The 25,523-nt window shown below is 41.6% G+C and overlaps 1 protein-coding gene across 6 annotated transcripts; it reads left to right on the top strand.

The window, feature by feature from the left end:
* Positions 1-2,625: 2,625 nt before the first annotated feature.
* LOC136435381 (uncharacterized) lies at positions 2,626-25,281 on the top strand. 6 transcript variants are annotated; one of them, XM_066428842.1, is made up of 12 exons: positions 2,626-2,791; positions 4,750-4,838; positions 7,239-7,319; positions 9,650-9,742; positions 10,321-10,416; positions 10,766-10,828; positions 21,453-21,527; positions 21,832-21,903; positions 22,490-22,525; positions 23,001-23,285; positions 23,764-24,066; positions 24,394-25,281. In XM_066428842.1, exons 4-12 carry the CDS (start codon positions 9,667-9,669, stop codon positions 24,678-24,680), a joined length of 1,293 nt encoding a protein of 430 aa, XP_066284939.1. In that variant the 5' UTR covers positions 2,626-2,791; positions 4,750-4,838; positions 7,239-7,319; positions 9,650-9,666; the 3' UTR covers positions 24,681-25,281. The 6 variants fall into 6 exon arrangements, with proteins under 6 accessions (XP_066284939.1, XP_066284940.1, XP_066284943.1 ...); XM_066428843.1 differs by lacking the exons at positions 21,453-21,527; positions 21,832-21,903 and adding exons at positions 11,306-11,380; positions 11,704-11,772; XM_066428846.1 differs by lacking the exons at positions 21,453-21,527; positions 21,832-21,903; positions 22,490-22,525; ... (1 more) ...; positions 23,764-24,066; positions 24,394-25,281 and adding exons at positions 11,306-11,380; positions 11,704-11,772; positions 13,040-13,212; ... (1 more) ...; positions 15,418-15,578; positions 15,760-16,566 and having other exon boundaries at positions 2,637-2,791.
* Positions 25,282-25,523: the final 242 nt, after the last annotated feature.

Raw genomic sequence — 25,523 nt, 5'->3', positions numbered from 1 at the left:
AGCCTATATGTGTAATTGGTGTGTGTGTACTGCGTGACAACAATAGTAGCATATGATAATGCAGTAATTATGGAGCAAATTATACGCAACCTTTATAGATAGAAGTATCCAAGCATCTACAGGTACTTTTGATAATGAAATCGAGAACGAAGCTAGAATTTAGAAGGTAGCCCAGATCAAGACATTTGATGCTCCTGAGGCTTGACTAAGGTTTATCAAGACATCGCCATAAAGTGGAGGTATAGCTTAGGTGGCGTCCTGTGAATATGCTCATGAGCGTTGATACTCAGATGCTACATATCATCAAAATGTAACAATACCAAGTGGACTTAAAACTATAAAAGTTAAGATATACCGAACAAGGTAGTTGAAATATACTGAAAAAGGTAGTTGTTATGCAGACATTACACTTGCTATTTTACAGTTGATGCAACCGTTTTAGTCTAAGATACTCTTTGAGTTAGATTATTGAAGCAATAACTATAACTCTCTTGGATTTCATTGCTTTTCATTAGACACAGATAAATCTGAAGTCATGCGAATTTCATGTAAGGAACTTTGAAAAGGTAAAATTGTCCATGCACAGTATAGACGATTTGTTAGTAGGTGTATAGAACAGTTTGAAAACAGTCAATTTTTGTCACTCCGATGAGATGTAGCTAGCTAGCTTTGTTGACGAGTGTATTTCATATCTGATTAGTAAATAGAATGTTACTATTTATTTTGCTTAGTGGCTTCATGCAAAAGATTTGGGGGTAGAGATGAAAAACAGGTTATGGTTTAAAAACTACAGTGTCGCTGTGTTTTCATTTTTATGGCATTTCATTTGCCTTTCCTTCTTATCCGTGACATAATCGGTCACATTGGCTGTACAATTGTCACAGGCGAAAGAATTGAGCCATAAACATAATAGCATTCCATACGAGTAAGTCCCTTTCCACATGCTGAAGTACACATGTCTTTCTATAAATCATTGAAATGTAACGACGGGTTGTGGTACCTCATGATCAATGATAAGTTTTGCTGAAAAGTGGTGCTACCTCAAGGAACAATCCCTCGGATATAGAAGCTTTCTTGACAGTGATAGTGAGGTGTTGGGTCAAAGTGTGGGCACTCCTCCGTCTGCCTAGCTCTCGGCCAAATCATTCAGCATCCTATAGCTAAATTTGACTGATATTTGTTATGTTTGTACCACCCAACAGGAGTCTTCTGAAGTCTACCTGTATACACATACCTACCCCTTAATAAGCTAGTCACAGCAAACACCTGGTCTCTTACATATGTATCATGGCGCCCGGAGGCGTTTCCTGTGGCGCTCATGACCTAGGCTCGTGATGGGTCACAGCCCACATGTAGCTCTTGTTGGGCAAATCGGGAATAGTGCGCAGTAACTAAACACCCCTATGACAGATTTTTTTTTTTTTTTTTTTTTTTTTTTCTTTATTCAACCTTTATTAACATTTGCATAACATTACATTCACATAACAATCACATAACATTATAATACATAAGAGTAATTGCGATCAGGCAGTATCGCCTTACGGGGCTATCTCTGTACTATTATTTACCCTGTTCTTAAAAAGTGCAAAATTTGGTTTCATGTTTTTTACATAACATAGGTATATACAGTATTTTGCCAAGAGAATATAATATAAAAGTGTGGCATTGGCCGTACGACGGTAGCATACACCATATACAATCAAATTCTCGTCTAGCTCTACATCTTTCTTTTCATAGTTCCTCCACCAAAGACAGAATTGCTTCCAGAACATTTTAACCTCTTTACAATACACAAACATATGTACTATGGTATGTTTTTCCTTACAGCTATTGCATCGGTGGGTTTTTACTACATTTGTTTTTTTTAACCAGCTGTTTGTAGGTAGGAAATGGTGGATTATCTTGTACTGAAAATATTGTAAATTGGTTTCTTTAGTGACAATAAAGGCGGTAGTATAAACTTTCTCGATGTTGTCTTTGCCAATTTTACGTATGATTTCGTTTTCTCTAGTGGGTGGTATAACTTGTTTTTCTATAAGGGTATCGTATATCTGTTTACATGTTGTTGTGAGGGGATGGATTCTCTCCGTGTATTCAATGATATTTTTAGAGGCGCACTTTTTCCCATTGTTTTTAATATTATCTTTCCAATTTTTTGGTATTGCCGCTTTTATAGAATTGAAGTTCATTATTTGTCTTGAATCCATGGTCAAACCATATAAATTGTGTAGGTCTTTGTTTGTAAGAAAAGATCCATCCTCGTACAACAAATCGTTCAGATAGATAATTCCGGCATCTATCCAGATTTTGTAATATATTGGTGCATTTTTTACTAAAATAAATCTATTATTCCACAAAACTTGCGAACATATTTGTCTGTGTGTTTTGGGTTCGTATTCCATCACTTCTTCCCATGCAACTAAAACATCTTTGTAAAATGGGGGCATGTCGTTAAGATTTAACTGAGAGGTAGCGTAATTGCATCGGAACAACAGGAAGCCTCCCCATCTTGCAAACAAGTGCTCTTTTTCTTTTGATGGGTCCATTAGAAATCTTTTAATCCATATGGCTTTTAAGGCCTTGTTCATTATATTAAAATCGATCATTTTGAGTCCACCTTGACAGATATTGTTTGCATGATTTTGGACTGAGTCGGTCTCTTAAAGTCAAGTCAGTCTCCCCGCCCAATACAGTCTGAGCTGGGAGACAAGAAACGACGGAGCTCAAGACCGAGGGAGCCTGCTATCAGAGAAGTGTGGTCTCAGAATTACCACAGGCCTGTTCATTCCCGGTTAGGCTTTTTTACAGTCTTATTAGAACAGTTTAATTCTGTTGGTGTACACCGTTGTTTCCCGCGCTTGACCTGTGCTTGTGCAACCTTTCACAGACAGATATTTGGTATTTTTACCTTCGCCCAGAAGGTTATGTTTGGAGTAGCATTAGTATGTATGTGTATATATATATATATATATATATATATATATATATATATATATATATATATATATATATATATATATATATATATATATATATATATATATATATATGTGTGTGTGTGTGTGTATGTGTATGTTTGGATGAACAGCATAACTCAAAAAGGCCTGAATGGATTGTCTTGATCCTTGATATGTGGGTAGGTCTTGAAGAGACCTGGAAATGATTAGATTTTGGGCCCCCTAGCGGCTTGTTACCGTACTGCAGCGAAACTTCCTGTTTTCATATCCAGTGTTCTGGACATGCCATGGTCTTGATTTTTCAGTGGTAGATAGCTCTTGGGGCAGTGAATAAGTGGCATGGTTTTGGGCGTCTTTATGGGAACTGCAGGACCAGGGTTTTTTTCAGACTGTGACAGAGAATAACTCAAGAAGGTGGTGACGGGTGGTAATGATTTTTGGTACGTAGATAGCTTGTTTCTTGATGCAAAGATCCGAGCTTTGTACATGACGAAGCTTCGGGGCTTTTAACGACAGACACCGGTGTAGGGTAAGGGGCCCCGAAGCTTTAATTTGTTGGCCGAGGTCAAATTGACAGACGCTATCATCGGTTGTTCTTTTCTCTGCTAAAGTCAAGTTTAACGGACGAAGGGTGCTTAGGCTAACCATTCTGTGTGAGAGTGTGTGTGCGTGCACACGTGGACAAATCGATTCTAGGCTCTTATTGAATCGATTTATCAATTCAGTTGCGGGCACACGGTTGGAATTTATGCTGCCGGCATGGCTCTCATATCAACACTCAATTCGACTTCCTTGTAGAAAGGTCTAAGTTGTGTACTGTAAATCTTGAAATGTTCTTGGTGGTTTTATTTTCGCGGTTTTCGCGCTGAATTTTCCGTCGCGAGATCATGACACCGCTATCACGTGTTTTGTCCCCCTCTGCCCAAGAACCAAGCACTGATACGGTTTACATTCCATTTTTACCTTAGACTATGTTTTCGGCTCCGTGCAAAGTCTTAACCCGCCAGCCTGGGACTACAGTTCATGATGATTGGCTCAAACCGACTAAATATGATGATATTCCCGTACAATTTAAGTGATGCAAAATAATCATGCAACCAACTTTTTATGAAAAGCTCATCCTCGTCCACCAGGACCTTTCCGCTCTACGTTACATCGCTCGCGGAAAAGGCCCTGGTAACACGGGGTGGCATCCATGGTTATTGCAGGTCGACGAGGCTTGCTCATGAATAATTAATGAGCTAACCCTTATTTGGCACAAACGGCAGTTGTACCTCATGAATAGTTAATGAGCTAGCCCTTTTTTGGCACAAACGGCAGTTGTAGCTCATGAATAATTAATGCTAGCCGTAACACGTAACCTGATTGGTTGATAGCTTCCCAGCGTTCTTTGCGCGTTTGCTTCCGATGAGTGGAAGCAAATGGGTTTTAACCCCTCTGATTGGCTGAAGCTGTTTTGGAGGCTCGACCTGCAATAACCATGGATTCCACCCCGTGTTACCAGGGCCTTTTCCGCGAGCGATGTAACGTAGAGCGGAAAGGTCCTGGTGGACGAGGATGGAAAAGCTGTGCTGAATATCAAAGTCTGCTTGCATTTTATAGATAAGAAGGTTGGCTATATTCTGCAAAAAAAACTGCATGTAAACAGGATTTACGGTATTGCTGTTCCATTGTTGTGTAGTAGACGGTAAACCTTGTTCTTCTGCTCCACTCAGACCTGTATTCCAGAGAGAGAGAGAGATTATGGACGATTGGCAGAAAACTTACATATGTACTGCTATAATTTTTTTAGATTGGCCCCTGAACACCAGAGCGCACCAGTCTGGGAGAAGAAAGCGACACTTCAGGCATTTCTTTCACCGCCCGCAGCCAGCAGAAAAAGTAAGTTCTGGCCGTTACTTCTATCTCATGATTTACACAAAGTCTGGAATAATATAATCCCGGAACGAAGACTTTGGCCCTCGTGACGTCTTTAACCGTTATTCCTTTGCCTTATTAATTTGAGAATCGGTACTTTTATAATGAAAATGCTGCAAATCATAGACAGAGGTTATAATTTATATGGAGATTAGTTGGGGACCTTGAAGGAAGGAACGTTACTGTTTTAAGCAGTCTTTTCGCCGAAGGGAACGATAGCGGACTGGCGTACAACTTCCAATGGTCGGGTGAAATCTCGGATTGACCATTTGCCTCCGAAAGTATAACTTGTTTATATAGAAAGCGGGCAGGTTTTTTTCATAAAAGTTTACAGTAATGAATGTACATGTACAATGGTAGACATCGGCGGTGTGCTGCATGTCCACGTTCGAAAATTCTTAACAGTAGCCACCAAAGTTCTAACGCCCAAATCATCAGGATCCGGGAACTTATGAACAAAAGCTACATAAATGTCATACTTTCTAACAGAACGCTTTAAACAAAGCGCAGTGAGCTTGAGTCTCGGGGAGGTAAAACGGGTAACGGGTAGTAGATCTGTTCTTCCTTGATCCTGCGTTTATTTGGCATGCCCATGTAGTTTTCGGGTTTCTGGTATGATGTGTAAATACACTGTATTTGGGAAATACACTGTATTTGGGAAATACACTGTATTTGGGAAATACACCGTATTTGGGAAATACGGTATATTTCGCCCAAATACAATGTGACAGTTACGCTCAATGCACGCAGAATAAAGTGTTGGAATTGAATGGGAAGGAGATCTAATGGAACTGTGTTGGCATCACATTTCAAACATAGGAGCACCTGGCTCAAAAACAAATAGTACGAGGCATTGATTCTTTTATGCACAGCGAAGCTCGCACGAATGGCGCTACCTTCAAACGTAACGCCTTCAGTGGTGCGTCGTAAAAAACAGCGTCTATCCCTGCACCTCAAGCAGGTCGAGACCAGGGGTGGCGCATACAGAATAAGACTTCAAAGTTCTATCTTGTCTCATTGCCAGATGTTTAGAAGATGATGTACAAATGAAATAAAATTTGGTGTCATAATGTCGTAATTAGGACGTCATTTGCGTAATTTTATTGGCTGATGAGATGTTGCTGAGCAAAGTCTTACCCCGCCAGCCTGGGACTACAGTTGATGATGATTGGCTCAAACCGTCTAAATATGATGATATTCCCGTAAAATTTAAGTGCTGCAATATAATCCTGCCTGCCTACTGCCTACGTGCTCAGGCCAGAAACTGGCCCCTTGCTTTCCAGGAGGATCCTCCAAGCAGTCCTGTCCCTTGCCCTAGCCTCTGCTTCCCGACTGTTTAAGACCGTGTCCTTCACAATTTCGTCTTTCCATCTCTTCGGTCGTCTTCCCCGGGGTCTGGGGGTAGCCAACTCCTGGCTGTAGGCTTTGCAGACTAGTGTTTGTGGGGGTCGTCTTATGACGTGTCCAAACCACCTCAGCTTTCTTGTCTGTACCATTTCCACGATGGTCTTTTTTGTCCCGAGTTTGGATCTGATTTTAACATTTGGCATGCGATCACGGAGCGTGATGCAGAGAATTGCCCGTACGCATCCCATTTCGAAGGCTAAAAGGAGAAGTTCATCTGTCTTTTTAAGGTACAAGTTTCACAAGCATATGCAGCTATGGGGAGTATAAGTGCCCAAAAGAGGCGCACTTTCAGGCATCTACTGATGTCCTTGCGGTTCCAAACTGTTTTTCGTACTCGACCAAATGCTGAGGCAGCAAGTGATAACCTTCTCTTGATGCAATATAATCATGCAACCAAATTTTATGGAAAAATGTGCTTGATATTAAAGTCTGCTTGTGTCTGATAAGAAGGTTGGCTATATTCTGCACACTGTGACAAAAAACTGCATCTAAATTACGTTAGAAATCTAAATTTTATCGTCCATTTTGCTTTTCGATCACTTCTTGGCAGTCTGCTCTGTACTTTAAAATAAAGATATCATCTAAACGTGCTTCTCAGAGAGAGAGTTTCATTTGGCATATTTTGGGCACATCCTGCAACTGGTATGTGTTGGTTGAAAAGACAGGGTTCACGGTGATGCTGTTCCATTGTTGTGTAGTAAACTGGGAACTTAACGGTACACTTGAGATCGTGTCTGACGGTTGATTGCGTTTTTAACTTGAAAACGTGTTAGCACTATCTACTGATAATGATGTAATCTTTCCTGAGCTCCTCCCCGAAATTCTACCCAGGTTTCTTTCGCCAATCATAGAAGTGCGTTCTCCCCATCACCAAAGTGTAGAGAAACCATTTCCCTTAAAAGGCATATTGTGGATGGTTGTCAGAAAATTTGTATATGTACTGCTATAAATTGTTAGATTGGCCCCTGAGCGCACCAGTCTGGGAGAAGAAAGCGACACTTCAGGCACTTCTTTCACCGCCCGCAGCCAGCAGAAAAAGTAAGTTCTGGCCGTTTCTTTTATCTTATGATTTACACAAAGTCTGGAATAATTCCGAAACGAATACTTTGGCCCTCGTGACGTCTTTAACCGTTATTCCTTTGCCTTATTAATTTGAGAATCGGTACTTTTAAACAGAAAATGCTGCAAATCATAGACAGAGGTTATAATTTGTATGGAGATTAGTTAGGGACTTAGAAGGAAGGTACGTTACTGTTTTAAGCAGTCTTTTCGCTGAAGGGAACGATAGCGGACTGGCGTACAACTGCCAATGGTCGGGTGAAATCTCGGATTGACCATTTGCCTCCGAAAGTATAAGTTGTATAGAAAGCGGGTTTTTTTTCATAAAAGTTTCCAGTAATGATTGTACATGTACAATGGTAGACATCGGCGGTGTGCTTCTGTCGGCTTCAAAGAACATGGGAGGGGTGCATGTCCATGTTCGAAAATTCTTAACAGTAGCCACCAAAGTTCTGTCGCCCAAATCATCCGGGCACTTATGAACAAAAGCTACACAAATGTCATACTTTCTGACAGAACGCTTTAAACAAAGCGCAGTGAGTCTCGGGGAGGTAAAGCGGGTAACGGGTAGTAGATCTGTTCTTCCTTGATCCTGCGTTTATTTGGCTGTTTATTTTTTATGTTTTAAATGAAGGAGGCCCACTGCCGTAGAATACGCCGATCGTCAGATCACGACGGCAATGTATTACGTAATAACAGCTTTTTAAAAAAGGCAATATCATCAATGCGCACCGACGGCTCTCGCGGCTCTAATGCCGGGGCGGTAGAGTTGCCTGTCTCATATTAGTCGCCCCATCCATGTATTCACAGAATAGACCACAGTAGCCTGGAATCCAAACCTATTATAGCTCCCGCGGAGCTCTTGCGGAGAGAGACTCGGAAGCTATAATAGGTTTGGATTCCAGGCTAAGACCACAGGCGGTAGGCAAAGGTATTGTCGTTGAATAGCTGCTGAAGTTCCGATCGTGACGTAGTACTCGGCGCGGGGATCACCCGTGTCGAGCTTCCGAGTTCCGAGCGAAACCCCAAGTGATGCCGAAGGCACGAGCGGGGAGTTCGGCGGAGCCGAAAAGGTTTCGGGGTTCGGCGGAGCAGGAAACGACCTTTCAAATATCGCAAATTTCTGCTTAATTTCGCAATCCAGCTCACAACATTAAAACGATTTATCATCGACGAGACATTTACTACCAATCTAGAGTAGATTGCGGGCCTAAAAGTTGTTAACAACGAAAATATACGGCATTTTGTATTGTCGGAATTTGTGTTAATTACTCCGATTTGCATACATCCCACGCCGAGCGCTTGGCAAAGTTGATTTTCATGGGTGCGACCCGGCGATAATGACTTCGTGTGGAGCGACTTCGATTTCAGTGACTTTGAGGAGGACTTTGTAACATTAGAGTAACAAGAATACAACGTGGAAGATAATCTCTTTAACGGCGAGAACCAAAGCACTGCGGCAACCGACGCTGCAAGCGGCAGCTGCGGTACATGTACATATTTCCAACACAAGAATTTGCCCTCCTTGGTTTCACGAGAACTATCGTACATTTCCGTCTACGAAAATCAGACAGAAACAGTGAAAAACCTACTGTTCTTCATATCCAAACGTACTGCTGTGTAGTCCGGAGTGAGCGACCGGAGAAACCGTCGTCGGGAGCATTTTAGCGAAAACATGTACCGCGGCGGTTACCCAACATAAATACTGTAGCCTAAAGTCCGTGAATAGACCTACTACACAACAAAGTGGCGTCGCGGTGGCGCAGTGGCAGGGTGTTTGGATAGGACGTTAAATGGAGGTCCCGCGTTTGAGGATAGCCGCACCTCGAGGACGTATTAAAAAGCACAGGTTGATTGGGAAGATTGTGACCATCTTCTTATATGCCGTCATCAGCGCTAGCGCACCTACTTCCAAGTTTTAGTTGCTACGGACTGGGTGGCGTTGCTATGTGGTGATTGACTGCGGCGCGCGTCTGATCTGTCTCTGGAGGCGATTGGTGTGGTCACTGAACCACGAATGCGTAATCTAAAAGTAAAACTATATTGCATTTCTGACGAATCACACGATCATCCGTGAGAAGATGGCAGTAATTACGCTGTATGCCACAGAAGTAGTACTAGAGCTAACCACTCATGCGAATCCCAACTAATATTTACCCTGCATAATCTGACTTCATAGTTCGACAAGGGCAGTCACATAGACATGGCAATTCTAGACTTCTCCAAAGCCTTTAAAAGTATCCCACATACCCGGCTGTTTTGAAGTATCATTGAAACATTATAAGATATTGTTTTTACTATCTGATCAGGTACGTAAACGTCTGAGATGACCATCAAACTGCTCCTGACCGCGGGACTGGTGTTCCTGGTCGGACGCACGGCGGCAACTGAAGTATTTACAGGTGCTTCAAGTGGTTATTTTATACACAAGCGGAATCATAAACGCAAGGAGGGATGGTCATAAATAGGATAATTTCTGGATAGGTGTGGAAATGCCTAGAAATTGATTCACCATGAAGAAATTTTGGCTTTATCTTGCTTCATTGGTAATACAAATAAAGTTCTAATTAGCATAATCCATTCCAATTGATGGTATCCTCTGTCCAAAAGACATACATCATCTGTGTGAAAGTCCAATTTTTTGACAGAATTCCATTTTAACATTCCATCATTCATTATGCAAATGCCTTCTACGTATACGTGAAAGATACATGGTGATGTACACTTTAATTAAATCACGCATGTCAGAAGTATATCATTTACCACAATTAATGGAATTAAGACATTTTCACAACTCCTCTCTCAAAGACCTAACTACATACCGATTACCATCACAATCCATCCAGACCTTCTTAAGTTGCTTACCACAATTATGCAGAAACACAACAAACACACAGACACAGTACAGGCACACAAAGAACAATACCTCCTTTTTCAGGAAGGTAAATATTGAAATGTTGCTACTTTCCCCATGTTTCAGATGACACCCTGTCGCCAGCACTGGTACCCCAGCAAACCCGGAACAGCATCGGGGATGAGGCGAATGAAGTGGAGCACCTGGTGGAGACACTCAAAAGTACTGTCAATCAATTGCATTTGCATAATATATGCTTGGTCATAAACACCTTTATCTAACTTACACATGTTGCAATATGGACAGTCCTATAATTTTCCAATTAGATGAGATATGGTGTTTGCGTTAATTATGCAAATTAGGAATTTATTTGCATAATTGGTATCTGTTGATGCTCCACTTTCCATAAACTACATACGTTACATGTATTTGAGTCTGATAATGGAAAACACTGCAAATATAGATTTACCTCATTAGCTATGAAAATTAAGTCCCAATTAGCATAATTTGCCCTTCATTGTGTATGTCTCTATCGAAGCTAATTTTGTTAATTTTGTTAACATCTGATCAGATCTGATCGAGGAAGAGGACAGAGCTGCAGAACCTGAAGGGGGTGCTTCAGAGGATGGACTTGGTTAGTCTGGAGGTGTTAAGTGATAAGAAGTTTGAACGAGAGGTTAGATTAGTACGTTGCCAACAGTTTTACCGTCTTTGCTGGTTTGGGCATTGAGAGTAAATTTCATGCTGTTTGAATGTAACCGTTACCTATAATCTTGCTTTTATTCACACGATATTATATCATGTGAATTAAAGCAAGAAATGGCTTTTCCTCTTTGGGAGAGGATTTGTCGTTATTATTTATGGAAAATCTATACATGGACAAAAGTGCTTGACAGTTCAGCTACTGTTGGATCAAATTCATGAACACCTTTGGTTTGACAATTTACTACTAAGAGTAATGATTTGATCATGTGACATGCAGTCATTTTTCATAGATGACCTACTACACTGCTCATCATCATCATATCTGCACAGCTATGAAATAACCATTGCAAATTAAAGAAGTATTTGCCATAACCCTGAGGTAAAGAAGGTTGCTTTCCCCCCACAGATGCCGACCCTCCTGTAGACGTGATGGAGGAACTCGAGAAGGAAAAGGAGCGGGAGATAGATGATCCAATAAATGGTACGGAATATAACTCCTAGTGTAAACGGAAAGCCTGAAAAGTGTATGAACATACTAGAGATACGTGTTGTGTTTGTGTTGTGTGCTGTGTAATGTGTTGTGTTGTGTTGTTGTTCTGAGTGTAGCTTTGACCAACAATGGCCACTAACCAACAAGGGGCAACATTTGCAAGGGTCGCTAGGCATCTCCTCTGATGTGTGAAACAGATCTAACGTTATCATTTCAAAATAAGATCATATAACTGTTACTGTATGTGGCATCTCATGTCTTATTTCTACTGGCTTGTACAACAGACCTTATACTTATTTTCTTTTCCTCTTAAGATCTGAATGAAGAGGAAGAAAGAGAAATGCCTGAGGAACTTCGAGGGGAGACTTCGATGGGTGGAGTCAGTAAGTTTGAAAGTACCTAGTTCTCTACAGCGTGGCATGCTGGGATACTGTACTTGTTTCTGAACTGTGGAAAAATCAGCAAAAAAGGTCAAAATCCTTTTTACTTCCTTTATGGTTGTCAATTATCCCTTAATGGTTAATCAGTGGCGTAAATCATCAGCCCTTTTCGTTAGAGATCCTGTATGAACAGCACCACCTATCAGTGTCCTAAGAAGGGTGAAAGTTAAAATAACAACCACCGTCGCCATGGCAATGTCTTTTTATCATTACCAATCTTGATATAGCAGTTCTTACTCTATATGTCAATGGTAAAGAAAGAAATGATCTTTGCTTCATAAATTGAATGTATATGCAATATATATGACCCTTGCCGGTCAATATATCCAGAGTAGAGTACTAGTATAATGCATGCATCCATGCAGTGTTGAAATAACTAGCTGTCTGGTTAGACCTTTAGGAGATGAATGATTAAGGGGAATGAAATGCAGTTGTGCCTTTTTTGTACTGACCACAACGTAATACAAGGACATAGTCACAATAGGTTTGAATTTTTTAAGAATTTAACTTGACTATCTTAATACTGTATGGCAGGAAACGGAGTTAGAAACATGATAATAACTAAGGAGGGTACACGAAAAGTTCTGACTGACTTGTGAAACGATCTTGTCACCACTGTGCTCTATCTGATATTGACGTTGTAAAACTAGTAAACTGCAAAACTGTGATGCCCTGATTTTTCGACCTAAATACAGGTATCGGACTGAGTTAAGCAAGATCAAATAAATGTAAAACCTTACACGACCTTTGAATCTGTGTTCTGCGACTGAATGACTGAATACAAAGGAGTCCTCTTGGTGCAAACGACCGCAGCAAATGTCTGCACAGAATGGAGGGAAACGTTTTATATTGTTAGAAAATAGAGATGATGTGTTTTTGCTAAGTTCTTTATTCTAGATTAACGTGTTTCAAGTCCAAAACTTTGCCCAGCCCTCGATAGCAAGTAGAATGCTCTAAAATTAACAAGTTGATCGGAATATTTCCATATTAGACACATCATAGGCATTGTGAAGGCCCTGAAATTCCTTCTTTTCTGACAAAGAGTTTATTCTTCTCTTAAACAATGTGAATCTGAGGGTAGAGAGTGTATTTCTTTTCATTATACTTTTGTTAAAGTCAGAAGGCATATAAAGGAAACATTTGTTACAGCATAATGGCTGGTGTTTTTACAAATCAATGCTAAGATTAACTTTTGTCTGTTTCTGCACAGCATGTGACTGGAAACTGGTGTTCAAGGTCCAGGCCAAAGCAGGTGCGGACAGCTATCCTGTCTGGAGTTCCGGCTTCACCTCCTCCAACCTGCCCGAAGATCCGAGGTTGGCTCCGATTGGTCACTACAAAAGCAGGGACGTCGGAATCTGGGAATCACTGAACATTAAGAAGGTAATACCAGATATTTAGAAAACGCTATGGCACTGATGTTTCAAACAAAATACCTTGGGTTAACTTGCACCCTTTGTTTTAACGTGACGGATTGTGTGTTCACGTTCTGAATTGAGTCTTTGTTTATATCGCCGAAAATGCATTCCCCAAACCCTCTCCTATTCTGTGCCCATTTTGGAGGCTACTCGGATGCAGTGAAGGAGATGTGAGATTTGATTTGCTTATTAAATAAAACACCTACACACTGAGATTGTAAACAAGGTTTTAGATCTAGTGTTTGCGTTGCGTACCCACATGTCTGAATACAAAGCAGACCCGACAAATCACTATACCCAACGCAGCAACGCTTCAGGCATATTCCAAGTAGATAAAACAGTGCACAATTTTGAGAAATTATTAAGTCGACTATCGGCCATTTTCTCGGTAAAGGAAAGGTTGAACAGTACCAATTTACTGACAACGCCAACGCTCTGGTATGAAATAATGACTATTAGCTTAACTTTCAACATAAAAGATATATTCGATTTGCAAATATCTTTACTCGGAGATAGATTCCCCTAATGTCTAGCATCATTGTAAGTTGAGATTTAAGATAGGAATGGCCGCTAAGAGTTCGTTGAGAGACCGTTGAGAGACTGCTGAATACCATTGAGAGACCGTAGAGTGCCACAAATTTGACAATTATCTCTTTGGTCATTGAGTCTTAAGGGGTTCGTTGACCACTGATTTTGAGACGATCATTTGTAGGAAATAGGGCCTCACAACTTTAAGCGTTTTGCAGGACCTATCCTTAGCCCCCCCCCCTTACAGACACGTTTATGCGTTTATGTTGGTATTAACAGGTGAAGCTGTCCCTGTACACGTTCAGCCCAAACATGGAAATCCGTGACCTCGTCTTTAACGGGATGGGGAGTAACAAGGACAACTGGTTCACCAAGAGCCGCCTTATTTCTTCACCTTGGGCAGACCTGAAGACCGCACCGACCAACTACTTTTCCATCGCAGGTCACGCAGGGCAAGCCTCAAGCTCGAAGCGTCACTACAGGTGAGCACACCAGACAAAGCATATCAAAGGAATGGCAACAAAACTTTGCCTTAGAAGTTTGAGGCAGTGTACCGTCACACACCATGCCTGTCACGTTCTATGCTTTCCCAGGCACAGAACGTGACACAGCCCGACCGTCACAGACTGTGCCCGGAAGTGCTGTCAATCACTGTGACTGACGGGGCAGTGATGCCCGCGTTTCCATATAAGGCAGCGTGTTTTTGTTTACCGCAGTCCCCCCACCCCCCGTCATCTTTGTTTTTTTGGGCGCTGAGATAAGGAGGAACAGCGTAATTCTCGCTCTGTAAGATAATTGAATAACTTAGACCTAGAATTGAAGTGGCACAAAAAGACAGTGTCTATAACAGATGCTAAAAAAAAAAACAATTTGTAAGACTAAATATATTTTATCCAGGGAAACCAGATCTAGACTAGGATCGGGCCACTTGCCGATTACTTCGACGTCCCGAGGCAGTCAGCTCGCCCGATCTAAATCAATGCTACGGGAAGTTGTAGCCCCGGGCACTGTCCAGGCACGGTTCGTGACAGTGCCGGAGTGTCACAAACTGTGCTTTTGCCCCAGGCACGGTTTGTGACACTCAGGCACTGTCACAATCCGTGCCTGGGCACAGTTGTGCCCCTGTGAAATATTTGCTTCCAAACAGCTTGGTTGTATGTTGCATAGCTGAAATGAGAGAAGTGCGTCACAATCGAAGGACATGGTGGTTTTCAAGCAGAAGTTTGAGTGGATTTTGTGATTAATGGTCGTGCTGGGGACCCTAACCTCCATGGCCTTAACCCTAACACCAAACATAGCCCATACTCAGACCCTAACTCCACGCACGTGCACTACCCCACTTAGTTAGCAAATATGGCGAGGCAGAAATTTGGCGCGACACCGGGGCAAGTTAGGCGATAGGGATATGAACTGCATCTCAGCTGCAGACAGATGTGGCTCCTTGACGTGGTATATCTCAAGTCGGCAACCTAAATATTGTCATCCTATCGATAGACAAGCAATACAATTAGTCTGTACGAAGATGGCCTTACATAGAGATGAACTAAGTGTTTCCATTTAGACACAATTGAACGTAATTGCTTGTCACATACTTTCATATTCATTTTAGGAAATAAATATGAGTATTTATCTGTCAAATCAGGCGGTTCTTCATCAACCGTAACTACGGAGGCTGTTCAGCTGACCGCGGTTGGCTGGTCGTTCTTGATGGAAACTCGAACCATTGTTTGTGGGAGAGGAGGAACTCCGGCAATCCGCGTATCCTGTTTTCCAAGCTGCCCACTGACGTCAATTTCGAGCAAGGTGAATGTACCCAGTAGTGCGTGGCACATTGAACCGTATTAACATTGTTGGGGGTTCTTAACTGTGCTCGAAACTTTTCCTTCCATCTTCGGGAAAGCTTTCAGATCAGCAGAGAATTAAGTCGGGGAAATTAGAGTCACATTCAAAAAACTTAATGTCTTTTCATTGTTGTCCCATTCAGATCAGGCAAATGTGGGTACAGCTGACGTCATGGCCATCTTCATCAAGACCTGTGACGACTAGACGTTGGTGGCGTCACGATGCTCAGCTTTGATCTGTAGTCGCATCGGCAGTATCTGTAATCTGCAGCATCAGTAATCTGAGAAATATAGCAAACTGTAGAATTCAAACATTTGCAACTCCACTGCTTAATACTTCTGTGATAAGAATGATCATCTGTGATGGCAGCGAAGGTCAGGGGTGTATTGAAATGAATAGAATAATGAAGTAACTTGTTTCGAATCAATAGAAGGGGGGTTTTATCAAATATTTTTTACGAAATGCTGCAACTTAATCAGTCTGGAAAGCTACTCTCAACTTGCTCTTTTTTTATAGCAGTGCTTAATCTTTACGGCAATAGTAAAGAAAGATCGATGTGATTTTTGGCTTCATAAATTGAATACATCTGCAATAAATATGGCTTCCGTCGGCCATCCACAGTAAAGTACTAGCATGATTCCAATGTTGACATAGCTAGCTGTCTGGTTAGACCTTTAGAAGGCGAAGGCTTAAAAGAGAAATAAAATGCAGATGTACCTGTTTTGTGCCGACCACAACTTGATTAAAGAATATGGTTACAATAGATTTGGCTACTGTGACAATATAAGTTGAACATGTCAATACTGTACGGCGCGAAACGGAGTTCTAAACATGATAATAACTAAGGAGGGCAAACGACAAGTTCTGACTAACTTGTGAAACAATCTTGTCATCACTGTGCTCCATCTGATATTGACGTTGTGTTAATAAAACAAGTTAAACTGCAAAACCGTAATACCACTGTTTTATTTGGATAACAATATGTTTTATGCAGCATCAGAATACATGTTAAGGGCTAGGCGAGGGTGAGATTACGTGTAGATTCTTCACTGCTTTAACGTGACATGATAAAATGTTTCAATAGAATGTATACGTAAAGGAGTTGAATCAATAAGAGAACAATATGCATTGCACAGGTTGATTTCATAGATTGCATCTTTGTTGCAATTCCATTCTTGAAACATTATTATTCCTAAAATATAGTTTCAGGGTAAAAGAAAAAGGAACGTTATATAATGTATATAAAGGAAATTAAGCACCATCAAGATTCTATTTGGACATTATTACGTTCAAAGGGAACGGTTTAATCAAAAATACTTTACCCAAATAGGGGATGAGTAATGATATGAAAAGCCAAGAACGGATACTTGGTGTGATAGGCACGTTTTTACTTTTCTTGCACCCTTCTGCAATCTAAGAGCAGTTAGACGTTAGCCACAATTGCCCTATATAGCTAGTGACTTATGATCCCCCGCCTGACAATGGATCTCTTGTAACACAGTAACGTCATACCATTACGCCTCCAGCCGGAAACAATGGGCTCCCATTTTGGCGAATAACTACGATATGTTACAAATACTACTGTATACAAGACTTGTATCATCACACTGTCCACAAACAAGACTCAAATGTTCAATGATTGTTGTTCTTTACCTCTTACCATAGTGCTGGCTTCCTCCTTGCTCATGTTTTTCACTGACTGACTGACATTTGAAATGGGCGTCACCTGCAATGAAACGAATATTTTAGACTGTATACGTATGGATATGAGGCTTTATGTTGTTCGTCTGTCGGACCGCTTGGTCATCCAGCATTGGGTGGGTTGAGTCACACGATGCTTTATAGCGTGCTCTTAAACCCCAAATTGTGAGCTACGCCCTTTATTTCCGGGCTGGGCCAATAACTGTTAGATTTACAAGTGCATAAACTTGTTACTCGACTATAAATACCACAAGTCTCCCACCTGGAGTACAGTCTGCACTGGGAGGTAAGGAAGACGGGACCTCCTGATTGACGTATGAAGACACTTCTCTCCTGCTGATACCGGTTAGTAAGACCTTTCATGTTACATTTTGACTGCAACAGTTTCGTGGTCATTTTGTGCAGCAACGAGAACATCACGCGTCCGACGCTACCAACATAGGTTTACGACTTGAACTGAAGTTTTAGGGTGGAGGGGGAAGATTGGGGTTGACCACCGATTTTTATCCGCTGCAATCTGATCAGCACACACTCGTGATTCTGTACGCTCCATTGCGCCTGTACGGGAATGGTGCTCAATGCTTCCACAGTTACACCATACAAAAGATACAAGCTACTAAATGGATTTCTATAGACTGTCCAAATGGGTCAGACGTTTCTAATCGACGAATAAAAATTAGTGGATGCTATTTGAAACTGACGAAACATATGACTGACAAAAGATGGTGGATGCTATCTCTATCCACCACCGACTTGCTTCAGTTATTGATTATTATAAGACACAACTCGAAACGAATGCTTCTGTGTGCACACGGGTGGGAGTTCCAAGGCGTTCGAGTTTGAGTTCCAATGGTTGAGATTCCCTCTTGTTTGGCTTTCCACTCTGACTCATTCGAAAACTGTGTGCATTTCTCGTAATGTAAAACAGGCACTAGGGCTTACTTTAAGGTTTTTTTTAATTTATTGCGGGGTGGTTACGTGTGATGGATGCAGATACTTTTGTCAGCTTCACAGAAGATTACGGAAAGGGTCCAGTGTCGTTCATGTAATATTCTATTGTCCACCACAGTCATGATCTACAGCACGGTCATGTAAACAACTTGTTTGGTCAAGGTAGGGCAAAAGTTGGGTCTTTGCCATATTAGTCAGAAACAAACCATCTCAAGACGTCAAAAGTGTATGCCCTGGGTCCGACAAAACAAACTTTGCTGTCTGTGAAAATACAGGTATATTGTTCTCGATAAGAATTATAGTACGTATAAAAAATACACACCTCTTTGATCTGTCAGCTGATTATGCTGTAAACGTTGTTCATTTATCGATTCATAGTGCCTGTAAAATATGTTCGTGCTCTTCAATAATTGTATAACCTGAAGTCAAACAGTTAAGGTCACGGAGTCACGAAGGCGCTTTGATTTAGAGTTAGAAAAATGACTCAAATGTAGCCTATAATACATGCATACCAGACAATACAACGTTATAATTGCACTAGAACTTGGATTCAACTTGTACCCGGTTTTGAAGTATCATTGAAACATTATAAGATATTGTTTTTACCCCCTGATCAGGTCCGTAAACGTCTGAGATGGCCGTCAAACTGCTCCTGACGGTGGGGCTGGTGTTCCTGGTCGGACGCACGGCGGCAACTGAAGTATTTGCAGGTGTTTCAAATGGTCATTTCATACATAAGTGGAATCATAAAAGTAAGGATGAATACTCCTAAATAGGATTTTTGGATAATTTCGGGAGACATGTGGAAATATCTAGAAAATAGAAGACATTTTCACATTATCACATCAAGAAAATTAGACCCTTATTTGCATAATTGGAACCTGGCATAAATTATACATGTAACATGTGTTGGCATCCTATCATGGCAAAGCTAGAATTATAAAATCTCCACAATCACAATCCACCCAGACCTTCTTAACTGGCTGACCACAAATATACAGAAACACAAACACACAGACACACAGGCACACACAGAACAATACCTCCATTTTCGGGAAGGTAAAAATGGAAATGTTGCTACTTTCCCCATGTTTCAGATGACACCCTCTCGCCAGCAGAGGTACCCCAGCAAACCCGGAACAGCATCGGGGATGAGGCAAATGAAGTGGAGCACCTGGTGGAGACACTCAAAAGTACTGTCAAGTCAAGTTGAACTGGCATGCCAAGTACACGGGATTCCATACTGGAAGTTAAATCAAAATGATGCTAAAATAACTAATGCATTACATGCAGAGATGCAGTAACAATCGCCAAAACCTTTTAGCTGATTTAATGTTAACCCATGTGAGAAAAGGCTTACTTTATTGACTGCTAAGTCGCTCCTCTAGTGAAAACATGCCTCAGCTTTACACAAAATGCCGCCAGACAATAATTTGTGTGCCCCATGGGACCCTACGAAGGGCCCAAGGGTTTTGCTGCCTGCGTCTATTCAGAGACTGACCATGTTCGTGTCTTTTTAATTTTGTTAACGTTGGGTAACCTAAATTCGTGGGGTACTTAAAGTCGGGATTTTTCGAAAACGGGGTATTTAGGGATATGTGCTAGATGCAAAATCAGTTATAACGCCAGCAATGCAAAGCAGATAGACTAACGTATTCAGAACACTGGCTGAAAAGCTTCGATAACCATGCATTAGAAGTTGGCGACGTCAAAAACTCTCCGTCCCTTATTGACAGAGTCTGGGGGCTTCGTGGGAGAATCACCCAGCACGGTTGTTCGCTGGTTTATAAGACAAATGTCACATCTCCTGCCTGCTAAACACAATTATTTATAAGACAACTTATTACAATCTCTTTTGCTAACCTGCAACTGGATAGCAAGTGTGATCAATCATCAAAACTCCTCTCTGTTGCTACAACCTACGGCACGTGTATTTTCCCGCCGCCATATTGTTAACCAGAATCCTGTTGTCAAGCAGACGACAAAGGTTTGTGAGGAACACTTTTTTGTCTAAATGTTGCGTGTGATAGTGGACTGAGGAAGATATTTTCCTCAAAGTTTGCTCCTAACACAACAAGGAACACATGGACATGGTAGTATTACCATTGCTACGGCATCCAGCTAACTTCCCATGAATAATGTAACGACTTACACGTTGCCCGATGATGACGATGGGCCGACTTTGAGTGAAGTTCTACCGACTCAACACACGGGTTGTTCCCGAACTGGCCTGATGTGTGCGGTACGGCCGTTTTTTCGTGTATTTTTTTTACTTGGACACGTCTATATCCATAGCACTCTCCTCAAGCCAAGGATAGAACGAATAGCTGCTGTATAAAATGTGATTAGCGGTAAGATATTCAAGACGAATCTTCTCTCCCGAATTAATGTGCCCCCCTGTCCGACAGCACCATAATTGTGCGTGCGGCGGACGGTAGTTTCAAGTTGAAATATTATGGTGTCAGCACGACTAGAGACAAAATCTACCATATATATGATTAGTGCAAAGATAATACATGATACTGACAGAATAATAGAAAAAAAGGATGGTTTATTGTTCTGCTAGATTGATTTCAGTCAACCATTATCGGAAAAATCCCGAATTTAGGTTACCCAACGTTAACATCTGATCAGATCTGATCGAGGAAGAGGACAGAGCTGCAGAATCTGAAGGGGGTGCTTCAGACGATGGACTTGGTTAGTCTGCAAGTGTTAAATGACAATAAGTTTGAACGAGAGGTCAGATTAGCATATTGCCAACAGAAACACGTCTTTGCTGGTCTTGGCATTGAGCATTGAGAGTACATTGCATGGACTGTTTGGATGTACCTATTACCTTGCTTTAATTCACATGATATCGTATGTGAATCAAAGAAAGAAATGGCTTTTCCTTTTTGGGAGAGGATTTTTCGTTTTTGCTTATTGAAAATCTATACATGGACATAAAGTACTTGACAGTTCAGCTACATACGTATACAGTTTGATCAAATTTAGGAACACTTTTGGTTTAACAAATTATTACTAATAGTGATGATTTGATAACGTGGTATGCATTCATTTTTCATAGGTGGCCTACTGCACAGCCCATCATCATCATATATGCACAGCTATGAAAGAACAATTGCAAATTAAAGACGTATTTGCCATGACCTTGAGGTAAAGAAGGTTGTTTTCCCTCCACAGATGCCGACCCTCCTGTAGAAGTGATGGAGGAACTCGAGAAGGAGGAGGAGCGGGAGATAGATGATCCCATAGATGGTACAGAATAACTCCTAGTGTGAACGGAAAGCCTTAAAAGTGAATGAACATAGAGACACGTGTTGTGTTGCGTTTGTGTTGTGTTGTTATGTTGTGTTGTGTTTGTTGTACTGTGCTGTTGTACTGAGAGAAACATTGGCCAACAATGGCTAACAAGCAACAAAAAGCAACATCTCCTCTGACTTGTGAAACAGACCCTTACATTACCATTTAAAAATAAGATCCTATACTGTATGCAGCATCTCATGTCTTATTTCTGCTGGCTTGTACAACTGATCTTATAGTATTTTCTTTTCCTCTTAAGACCTGAATGAAGAAGAAGAAGAAAGAGAAATGCCTGAGGAATTTGGAGGGGAGACTTCGATGGGTGGAGTCAGTAAGTTTGAAAGTACCCAGTTCTTTACGGCATGGCATGTTGGGATACTGTACTTGTTTCTGAACTGTTGAAAAATCAGCAAGAAAAGTTAAAATTCTTTTCGCTTCCTTTATGGTTGTCAATTATCCCTTTATGGTTTGTCAGTGGCAGAGACAAAACATAACTTGATCCTCTTATCCAATTTGAGATATGTGATCTGAATCAATGGATCTTTGATATCTTCAGTCTTAAAGCCACGTTGCATGTTTCTGTTAAATATTCAAATAGGTTGGGTTCGATATTGATATCACTAAGCTAGCTGCCGTTCATGTGAAACCCATTTACCTATTTTCATTTTGGTGCTCTTCCACTTTTGCAAGAGGACAAAAAAAGACTCGCTTTCCTCTATGTAAGCAGATATCAACGCTACGTTAGGTCTAGCATTAGCTTTGCTTCTAGTACATTCACTACTGCTGTAATTGTTGACCTCTCAAAGTAAGTATCCTGGCTATGGGTACAGTATGAATAGAGAATTGTGGTGTAAATGCCAAAGATGTGAAAACAAATATGCTGATAATTCAACTCTTATTGCTTCTATACCATCCAGCTGAAGAACTGGAGGAAGTGCGGCATGTTGTTAGTGGTCAGTGGAACATTTACATTTACATTTTCATCATCATATATTGAGTGCATGGTGATGCTGATGTGCATACACATTATAGCTTTGCATGTGTATGTATGTTATATACATTCACATTCTGCTATGATATATCTACCTTTATCAAATTCAACTGAGATGTCGACTGAAGAGCAGTTGGTATGGAAACGGAGGGTGTCTGTCTTTTATCAGGGAGTTGACTTCCTTCCTTGATGACAATGATGTATATGGGTTTATTGATTAAAGAGAGGAGGGACTGCTCATATCATAGCATGCTCTAAATCCATTGATGCCATTCCAGGTCACATGTGACCATAATACCTTATCCACTATTGCCACAGCGCGTTGTTAATGGAGTATTTTACATCATTTGAACACGGCTACTGACTGAAAACAAATTCACCCAATTCAGAACCGTTCAGGTCGTGTTCAGTAAGCCTTGGGCTATTCTTCCTTCCAGGACTCCGGAGGCTGGTCCGAGTCTGCGAACACCAAACATTGACCATTCGCTGCCCTGCTGGACGACAGATAAACATAGTGTCTGCCCTGTACGGCCGGACCTCCCGTGGGTACTGCTCCAACGGTCCCATCCGCACGACGAGCTGCCGGAGCTCCAACAGCCTGGCTCGGGTCAGGACCAGCTGCCAGGGGAAGTCCAGCTGCTCGGTGAGGGCCTCCAACAGCGTGTTCGGGGATCCTTGTGTCGGCACCTTCAAGTATCTGGAAGTTAGGTACGCCTGCACTGGTAAGTACAATTCTTTTAACCTTTAGCACTCCGAAGTAGCCATTTGGCACTCAATTCCCTATTGGTTACAGAGTTAGGCAGCGGGGAGAGGGTTAATTTGTGCGATAACAAACAATGCTGTGCTACGGGAGACATAATTACATATTTTGTTATAAGTTAAATTTTGTTGTAAGTTAAATATCTGCATCATTTAAGGAATTGTAATTCCCTCTAATAGTCAATTGTCCCATGAGGCTGTGTTAAACCCATGCATGGAAGTCCTACTTGTAGTTTAGCTATGACGTTTGTCTTCAATGACATCTTCAAGTCAAAAGTACTGATGAGGGAGGGGCAGTTGGAGGGGGTAGCCCCTGTTTAAGAATGTGCTTAAGGCCACGCTGGCTTCATTTAATGGATGACATCTACATGGAAACAAAACAACCTACTCCCTAAAAGAACAAGTGTAGAAGACTACAGTTATGCCTCTTTCCTCACACAGGAAGGGGAAGCCCAGGGTACACCAGTCTGGGCTGTTGGAGGGACACTGGTAACCGCGCCATTCCGACACTCGAGGGGACAGATCCACGCCTAGATGGCAGCTATGGTGCCCGCCAAAACCCCATAGAGAAGTGTTACCAGGTAGCACTTTCTCGTGGCTTCGCCGTGTTTGCTGTACAACACGGCGGCTGGTGTGCAGGGTCTACTGATGGCCACAACACCTACAACAAGTACGGACCTTCCACGGCCTGTAGAGCGGACGGCGAAGGCGGACCTTGGGCAAATGCGGTCTACCAGATTACAGGTCAGATTCCAGCAATTGGTGAATTTCTTTATATTTCAAAAAAGTGTAAATGCCATACCATTTTGCTCAATTCAAGCCATGTCCTGCATATTCAATTTTTTTACACTTCCTAATGACTTAAATATTTAGGTATGTGTTTTGTTCAGTCTTCGTCCATCCACACTTGCACCAGTTTTAGGGTGCTAAAAGGATGTCATCCTTAAAATCATGAGTGTGGCCAAATTAGAACTGGGAATTATTCTTTATTCCCATGGGTCTTCAGGGTTTCTAAACTTGTTGCTAAAATGTTTTTAATAGATACATGACATTGAATGATGCCCATTACAGGACGACCAACAGGCTGTCGTGGCTGGACCCGCTGGTACGACCGTGACAACCCGTCTGCCACCGGAGACTGGGAGAACCTCTCCAACCTCCGCCAGGAGAACCCCGGGCAGATCTGCGCCGCGCCCTCCGGCATCCAGGCCCGCGTCAAAGGCGCCAACACCCCCGCCTCACAGACTGGGCGGCAGTTCTCCCACTTCAACCCACAAGCTGGGTTTGTGTGCCAGAACAACGACCAGAGTGGAAGCGACCGCTGCCTGGATTACGAAGTGCGCTTCTGGTGCCCGTAACGAGCAAATGCAACAGTTATGCTATCAGTAACAATAACATCATCTCTATTGTTTGTTCAATAGCACAACATTAGCAGTGGTGCAGACCAAGCTTAGAAGTGTGTGGCCTTATCCTCTGGCCGAGTACAAGGCCTTTCCTGTGATGTTTCCATCATCATTCTTTCACTTTTGCATAGTGACACACTAGTATTGGTCTTTTGGCCAATGCAAATTGATCTTTTGCTGCTACAAATGCTAATTTTAGTACACAACACAACAGTCCTCTTAAAGGCAATCACTCTACAATAAACTGACAGGGTGTAAAACAAATTGTGCCTTCCCCGATCAATTGATGTTTCCACTGATATCAATTCCACAGCAGTTCAATAACAGGCCACTCTCATATCTGAGTGAATATCTCAACATTGATGCAATACGTCCTCACAAACACACAGCAAACTCATGTTAATAATTTGAAAATTCAACACCACCAACTAAATTTCAACAACATGCGAAATCTCAATGCCAAGACCACACAGCTAAGTCGAACCTTCATTTCATAGAGATCAATCTTTCTTTAGACTTGTACTTTCAAAAAAATACATTTTATGCAGACAATACATTTGATGCACTGATGCAATTTTTTCTTACTCCCTTCCTAAGATAAGGTATGTGGTAAGAAGTAAGGACGCTGGAGACATACACACAAGAGCCTGTATTATTAGTCAAAAGCTATCATAGTGCATGTACATGTACCAAACCAGTATACACACATCCCCACATTAATTGAACTGTTCCTTAGGCTTATTCCACTTACAGGGAGGGTTGAACCATTGGCTGCTCTCTTGGCAAATTGTCAGGAGA

The sequence above is a fragment of the Branchiostoma lanceolatum genome, chromosome 5 (genome assembly GCF_035083965.1).
Source record: "Branchiostoma lanceolatum isolate klBraLanc5 chromosome 5, klBraLanc5.hap2, whole genome shotgun sequence".
Lineage (NCBI taxonomy): Eukaryota > Metazoa > Chordata > Leptocardii > Amphioxiformes > Branchiostomatidae > Branchiostoma > Branchiostoma lanceolatum.
This window is presented reverse-complemented; position numbering and strand designations above follow the sequence as displayed.

Excerpts from the sequence above, each read along its gene's own strand:
- LOC136435381 (XM_066428842.1), top strand. The coding sequence starts at position 9,667 with ATGACCATCAAACTGCTCCTGACCGCGGGACTGGTGTTCCTGGTCGGA. Across the intron at positions 9,743-10,320 it reads GGCAACTGAAGTATTTACAG|ATGACACCCTGTCGCCAGCA; the intron begins GTGCTTCAAGTG and ends CCCATGTTTCAG. Across the intron at positions 22,526-23,000 it reads AGTGCGGCATGTTGTTAGTG|GACTCCGGAGGCTGGTCCGA; the intron begins GTCAGTGGAACA and ends TCTTCCTTCCAG.